Source organism: Oncorhynchus keta, chromosome 31, assembly GCF_023373465.1.
Source record: "Oncorhynchus keta strain PuntledgeMale-10-30-2019 chromosome 31, Oket_V2, whole genome shotgun sequence".
Taxonomy (NCBI): Eukaryota; Metazoa; Chordata; class Actinopteri; order Salmoniformes; family Salmonidae; genus Oncorhynchus; species Oncorhynchus keta.
Window position 1 is genome coordinate 9042598 of NC_068451.1, and position 7717 is coordinate 9050314.

The 7717-nt window shown below is 42.1% G+C and overlaps 1 protein-coding gene across 2 annotated transcripts; it reads right to left on the bottom strand.

The window, feature by feature from the left end:
* Nucleotides 1-195: 195 nt before the first annotated feature.
* Nucleotides 196-4850, bottom strand: LOC118364333 (myeloid cell surface antigen CD33-like). Of its 2 annotated transcripts, none has more exons than XM_035745794.2 (7): nt 4806-4850; nt 3777-3929; nt 3253-3648; nt 2546-2866; nt 2093-2261; nt 1837-1918; nt 196-1680 (listed from the first exon to the last, which is right to left on the bottom strand). In XM_035745794.2, the coding sequence occupies exons 2-7, from the start codon at nt 3835-3837 to the stop codon at nt 1267-1269; spliced, it is 1443 nt and encodes a 480-aa protein (XP_035601687.1). In that variant the 5' UTR covers nt 3838-3929; nt 4806-4850; the 3' UTR covers nt 196-1266. The 2 variants fall into 2 exon arrangements, with proteins under 2 accessions (XP_035601687.1, XP_035601686.1); XM_035745793.2 differs by having other exon boundaries at nt 3777-3932; nt 4806-4847.
* Nucleotides 4851-7717: the final 2867 nt, after the last annotated feature.

Here is a 7717-nt window from a genome sequence, read left to right on the forward strand (position 1 = left end):
AAATGGTCAGCACCGTAAAACAAGCTTCAGTGCAGAAAAATTGTTCAACCTCCATTAGGAAGAACACAGCTTATATACCCTGAGATATATGATGTAATACATCACTATGTGTGTACGTGTTCCTGTGTGTCCTCAGTCCTTGTACTACGACCTTTAGCGAGACGCAAATTCCTATCATGTGCGAATGTGTGTGAGATTGTGTTGCCACCACTCATGTTATCTACATTATTAAATGTCCATGTGGGCTGTGCTATGTCGGTAAAACCCTATCGTTCTCTCAAACAGAGAATTAGTGAACATAAAAGTTCAATCAGGAGAAACGACAGGGATTATCCAGTCGCAGTATATTCTAATGACCTAAACATTACATTTCTACCTTTAGATTTTGTGGCATAGAGAAGGTTAAGATATCAGACAGTGGAGGTGAGATTAATAATACTCTGAGCAAAAGAGAATGTTTTTGGATTTTCACCCCTCCATACACTATTTCCTTAAATTCTTACATTTGAAATGCCTATGTATTTGATGTTGTACATTTGAAAATGAATTATGCCCCTATTTCAGATTACTCTGACGTTTTCTTACACTGTACCCAAGGATTTATGAAAGCTTGCTTGGTAGGTTGATGTCCTCATTGTGGTTTTACAGACGTGTTTAATACGTTTTATGTACACACTTTATTCGAATATTTATGAAATGCATATTGTTATATTTGGTAGCAGTGATTTGTTTTTCACCTCGCCTCCAACCCCATTCGATGCGTGGAACGGATGTGGGTAGGGCTAGGTCTACATAAGGGTGCTATTTTAAAAAACTCACAAAAGTTTATTAAAGATCAGTGGTACTATCAAGAGCAGTGTGCGGGTTACTTCCTTTCCCTCATACATTTATAAATATACACAATCATCAAAAGTAAGGTAGTGCCTCAATAAATAGGCTTAGGGTTAAATCAAAATGACAAAACATGAAAGGACAGAGGAGAAAACCTCTACTTCTCCAAACCATGTCTTTGTCAGTCCTTCCCCATGGTGACACAAGACAGAATCATTACAAAATTAACATTACATTAACTTCCTTAAAAAATATGTATAACCCTCCCAGAAATACTTGCTTCAGCTGACACAGGGCTGAAAAATAAAGAAGTACCAAAACTATTACCTACAGTAGATTGAGTTAAACAAAGTCTCTGTATCATCACAAAACATTCAGTCTGGAATATGAGAAAACACAGTGCTATCTCCCGTGTTTCTAGACAAAATTGCTGTGTCACTCTCCACCAAAAATAGCCTTGACGTTGGAGTAAAGCGCTGTATCTTCATCTGTCTCTCGTACTGGCTTACTGTTCTCTTTCTCCACGTCCTTCCCTATCATCTCCTCCCCTTCCACCTCTTCCATCACACCACTCCCCTCTCTACCATCTTTTCCCCCCTCATTCTTCTTCTCTCGTTTGATTTCGACGTAGTCTGACTCTGTGGTAGTGGTCTTCTTCTCTGCCTCCTCAGGTGTCTTCTTCTTCAGTAGGGAGTAGTTGATACTGGCGTAGTCCACCTCTTTTGGTTTTTCCCCTGGGGCAGAGTGTCCCGCAGCTCCACTGGTCTGGAGCCCTCCGTTTTCAGTTCCCTCCCTCAGCTCCACCTGCATATGTGTCTGTTCGCCCATCACTGCCTGTCCTGCATCTCTCTATGGAGAACATTACATAAATAACTGTGTTAGGAGTCTTTTGTTAGCTTGGTGGTCCCAGACCTGTTCGTGTTGTCTTGTAAACTCCTGTTGGCATGTCAATGCTAACTGAATGTTGGTGAGGCTAAATAAAGAAAAAAAAAACGGATACTGCACCTGTTGGTCTTCACATGCCACCATTTCCAGGTTCGTGAAAGGGCTTTTGGAGTCTAAGGTCTTTGGGGTCCTCTCTTTGCGTCTAAGGAAAATATTACAAATTAAATTACTCAATAACTGTATTTTGGAGGGGTTAGCAAGCACTTCCATTACAATATGGTGAAAGGCATTGGCACTTTTGACAATTAATCTGATGTTCTTGATAGTAAATATAGATATGTTAGACAATCTGCAATTGATTTTTAAAACAACATACTCAGTGAATAGTATCTGTTCGACAGTAATAGGATGCATGTACTTTTTATATTTCCCTGTGAAACACAGGATGATACAACAGATGGTGGCTGAGCAGGCTGCACCAATCACAACTGCAGTAATCAGTGGTGGGGTCAACAGCAGAGCCAAGATGTCTTTAGATACTTCCTCTATAAAGAGAACAAAGCATGTATGATTTTAGAAGTGGCTCAGAATACTAAGAATCCTCTGAAGAAAAAAGCATATTTTCTCAATCAAAGCATGTACTGTACATCTCTATATGTTGCATTCATATTGGGTGGGACTGGGAAGCTGTGGCTCTCTAACAAAGTATCTTAATATCTTTACATCCGTGTTTTTCTTCTTATTCTTTTAGGGTGACTTGCAGCTTCTCTCTCACTCTGCCCACTTAATTTCTGCTGAAGCACACGGTCAAATAATGTACAGTACTTACGTGTCACATTCAATTTCAGTGTCTTGTTGGTGGTGACGCTTCCATTGAAGGTCACCAGACATGTGACCTTGGTGCCGTGATGCTTAGCTGAGGGGGTAAAGGTCAAAGTTGAGAAGTGGGTTGTTGTGAAGCGGGTGAGATCTTCTCTCCTTTGTGTAGTGGTGTTGTCTCTGAGCTCAGTGATGTTGTCTCCTGTCCCACTCCATGTCCATGTGATGTTAGGAGGAGTTCCAGAGCAGATCCCCGGGGCGGTGCAGGTCAGGGTCGCTGGTTCTCCCTCTGTCAGAGGAGGAGTCAACACTGAGGGCTTCTGGGTCAGAGCTGTAGGTAGGTAATAGAAACACAGACTGAGGCCTAAATTCAATCAGGATCATGGAAGATTCACACAATAGCGTGATTTACATTTAGAGGCAATGCTCCCGTATTCATGGTAAATGCACATGTCGGCTCATTGGAATTTATCTTTACATTTAAGTCACGCTATAACATGGATTTTGTATCAATGTAGAAAATAGCAGAAACATATACTCATAGAAAGTATGAAATCCTAGTACCGGATTAGAAAAATAAACACTTTGAAATGGGAGACTTGGGGAAATCTTGGGCTTTGTAAATTGGAGGTACTTATGTTACAGTCAGTGTACATGATAAATTACACTAAAGTAATACTCTTGTCACTGTAACTAACAGTAATAGTCATGCTGTACCTTTTACTGCAATTTTAATTTTCTCTGTGGATGTAAATTTAATTCTTTCTCTACTGTTCAATGTCCCGGACAGTCTAAATTTATAGTCTCCGTCATCAGTCTTAGTGATGTCGTTGATGATCATACTGCAGTTCTTCTTTGTCAGGTCTGTCTCCAGTAGTGCTACTCGCCTTCTATAACCCTCCTGAGCTATAGAGGAATTTCTTGAGTGGAAAATAGAGTCCATGTTGAATTTAATATAACATCGTTCATCAGGGCATTTAAGCCACATTGCTATGCTACCAAGGAAGTCATCAGGGTGAGTGAACGAACATGGAATAACAGCACATAGTCCAGTCTGTGGTGTTATCTCTGCTGGACTGAAGGTGATGTTGATTGTTGCTGGAGGGGTCTCATCTGACGGAGGGAAATTAATATAGTCATGAGTAATACAAGACGCACTGATACTACTTCACTTGATCGTTGGGATGTTGGGATGTGTGTCATATGTATATTAACAATAGTAGTGATAAAAGGAACCTTACTTTGGCATGTGGTTCTCTCTGTCAGAGAGAGAAGTAGAACTGCCCAGATGAGGACCCACATCCTGCCTCTACTGCCTCGATGAATCAACCACAACACTGGGGTCTCTCTCCTCTTTCTCCTCTTTCTCTAATGGTCACAATCTCTGTCTGTGTCTACTGATATGGAGCAGGAGACAAGTGTGAAATACAATATGAAATGGTGTTGTGATAATAACAACATATAGCAATACACGTCGGATATTAATATTTCATTACACCTTTATGAGTGCTACAGTGGCATTCATAACAACCTTCTTAGCACGTTTATTCAACTAATATGTATTTTTCTGTAATGCCTAGAGATTGTAACGAGATTCTTCCTGGGAAGGAGTGGAGGACCAAAATGCCACGTGGTTGAAGTACATGTTTTTTTTTATAAGAAAAACTATACATGAACAAAAACAAGAACCGTGTAAACCCGAAACAGTCCCGTGTGGTACAAACACTGACACAGGAGACAACCACCCACAAAATACCCCAAAGAATATGGCTGCCTAAATATGGTTCCCAATCAGAGACAACGATAAACACCTGCCTCTGATTGAGAACCACTCCAGGCAACCATAGACTCTCCTAGACAACTATACTGAACACAACCCCATAAATCGAATAAACCCCTAGACAAGACGAAACACAATAAATCACCCATGTCACACCCTGGCCTAACCAAAATAATAAAGAAAACGCAGAATACTAAGGCCAGGGCGTGACAGAAAGGATGTCTAAGAAACATTTATGTACAAGGTTCATATGAATGCCTTCTTCACAATTGCTCATAAATATATTTAACTGCATTCATAAATATTTATTCCTATGCTATTTAAAGCCTTATGAAGGAATGTGTTGTAATGCCCTAAATGAATAATATTACCATTACATAGTCATAATTAAGTTTTAACAGTCATTCAATGTAACAAGAAAAAAATATATAATGGTTCAATAGCTGGTCTTTTGATCCATGGAGAGAATAAGACTGAATCAGCACATTACCTCTCTCTGTGTGCTCTCTCTTCCTATTGACTGTGAGCCCTGTGTGAGTCTCTGATGGGTGTGAACTGTCACTTCATGTCCCCAGTCTGTTACTCCTCCCTCTAACCTGGTGCTGCAATCCAGGAAGTCCCTCTGTACTGCATATCACCCAGCTATACTGTACTGTATCTAGACCATAATCAACCCAAACCCATCAATTCATACTGATCAACCAACACTACAATCCCCATCGCTTTTATATTTAGATCAATTATAAAGTAAAACTATAATTTGTACCTTATTCAAAGCAGTAATACTATAATGTTGTGTAGTTTTAAAGCAAATGTGCATATAGTCATAAATCAACATAATTCAATCCACACTACTATGCCTCTTTTAGTAGATTTGGTAAATGCTTGATTTTACAGTCCTGTGTCAGCTCGTACTGTATGTGCCTGGTGGTTGTACATTTTCAAAAAGTAATATTTACTAGTTGCACAACGAAGCAAGTTTTGAAGGTGTTTTTGTAAAGTTTTTTTAAGGAAGTGTAATTTTACTTTTGTAATGTTTCTGTTTTTTTCACAATGGGGAAGGACTGACAAAGACGTGATTTGGAAAAGTAGAGGTCAAACGATTTCTTGTTTTTTTTCTCTATTCCTTCCATTTTGCATTTGAATGGCAAAACTTTCAAGGGGGCAAAACCATACATCTTGAGACGACGGGGGAGATTGTGTACGTTACTAATCACTGAAAATATCAAAATACCCAATGGATCATGATAGTTTCTAGTAAAAAAAAAGCAAAAACATACATTCACACCCCTATTTTGAAAGTGGGGATGCAGCTGCTCTGTTTGCTACATTGCTCTGGCGCAGCCACTGTTTTGTATTCAGACCCCTTGACTTTTCTTTTTCCACATTTAGTTACATTACAGCCTTGTTCCAAAACTTGATAATAGCTGTGCAGCGACTCTCCCCATCCAACCTGATAGAGCTTGAGAGCATCTGCAGAGAAGAGTGGGAGAAACTCCCCAAATTAGGTGTGCCAAGCTTGTAGAGTAGACTTGAGGCTGTAATTGCTGCCAAATGTGCTTCAACAAAGTAGGGAGTAAAGGGTCAGAATACTTATGTAAATGTTATATTTCAGATTTTTACGTTTAATACATCTGCAAACGTTTCTAAAAACCTGTTTTGCTTTGTCATTATGGGGTATTGTCTGTAGATTGATGGGGAAAAAGCCATTTCAACCATATTAGAATAAGGCTGTAACGTCACAAAATGTGTAAAAAGTCAAGGGGTTTGAATACTTTCTGAATGCACTGCATATTTCTTGCAGAGCTGTTGTGAAAGAAGTGGTCAAGGAAGTGAGTTTGTGTTTATACTGGGCATTCTGCCCCTCCCCCACCTAGCGTCCACCAATCATGTCAATGCGGAGCTATTTTGAGCCGTCCGTATTGTTACAAGATTGTGGCGGTGCATGGCTATGCGGTATGGAGCAACATTTGGCCTCTGCATGCCTCCGGGGGATCCACAATTGCGTCACACCATCCATATGGCACCTCCGACCACATTTCCAGATAATGCATAAATTGTCTTTTAAAAGCGCTTCATGGTCAGAGTCTGCATTGGCCGTACAGCATTTACAGTGATATGGCCTCTGCAGAAGTCAGGACGTTTATACTTCTTGCTCTTTGTGGAGCAGCACAGAGCTGTTGTGAAGGAAGTTGTCAAAGAAGTGAGTTTGTGTTTATACAGAACCTCGCACCCCCACCTACCGTCAGCCAATCATGTCAATGAGGAACTATGTGGCGCCCTCTGCATTGTTACAAAATGTGGGAGGCACGGTATGGAGCTCGATTTAGCCTCTGCATGTCTCAGGGGTTCCGTAATTGCGTCACACTCTCCATATGAAGCCGACCACATTTTCGGATCAAGCATAAATTGGCTTTTAGAAAGCAATAGCTGCACCACTGGTGTTTAAAATGAAAAGGCACCTGAACCTGAAAAGGAAGCGCTTCGCGGTTACAATGTAGTGTAAGGTATCTGTATGCGCCTGTAACGGTTGTCTTGGGAAGAAGGAGAGTGTTCATCTTATTTTAATGAAACTGAACACTTTCAAAAACAAAACAACAAAGTGAAAACCGAAACAGTTCTATCTGGTGCAGACACACAAAGACTGAAAATAACCACCCACAAAACACAATAGAAACCAGGCTACCTAAATATGGTTCTCAATCAGGGACAACGATTGACAGCTGCCTCTGATTGAGAACCATATCAGGCCAAACACAGAAATAGAAAATCATAGAAAAACTAACATAGACAACCCACCCAACTCACGCCCTGACCATACTAAAACAAAAGACAAAACAAAGGAACTAAGGTCAGAACGTGACAGTACCTCCCCCAAAGGTGCGGACTCCGGCCGCAAAACCTAAACCTATAGGGGAGGGTCTGGGTGGGTGTCTGTCCGCGGTGGCGGCTCTGGCGTGGGACGTGAACCCCACTCCACCATAGTCCTTCTCCGCCTCTCTACCGCCCTCCGTGGCCTCTTCAACGTGGCGAACCTTGCAGCCGACCTCGGACTGAGGACCCAAGCCACGGGTCCCAAATGGACGGGAGATTCCGGCAGCGCCGGACAGACGGGAGACTCCGGCAGCGCCGGACGGGCGGCTCTGGTGGCTCAGGACAGACGGGAGGCTCTGGTGGCGCTGGAGAGGCGGGAGCACCTGTAGGGAGGAGACGGAGAGACAGCCTGGTGCGGGGGGCTGCCACCGGAGGGCTGGTGCGTGGAGGTGGCACCGGATAGACCCGACCATGAAGGCGCACTGGAGCTCTTGAGCACCGAGCCTGCCCTACCTTACCTGGTTGAAAGCTCCCCGTAGCCAGGCCAGTGCGGCGAGGTGGAATAGCCCGCACTGGGCTGTGCTGGCA

What these genes read in the sequence shown, in the direction of transcription:
- LOC118364333 (XM_035745794.2), bottom strand. Translation starts at nt 3,837, where the DNA reads ATGTGGGTCCTCATCTGGGCAGTTCTACTTCTCTCTCTGACAGAGAGA. An exon ending in AGAGAGAACCACATGCCAAA is followed by an intron (nt 3,649 to 3,776) that starts GTAAGGTTCCTT and finishes TCCCTCCGTCAG; the next exon opens with ATGAGACCCCTCCAGCAACA. An exon ending in ACTGAAATTGAATGTGACAC is followed by an intron (nt 2,262 to 2,545) that starts GTAAGTACTGTA and finishes TTCTCTTTATAG; the next exon opens with AGGAAGTATCTAAAGACATC.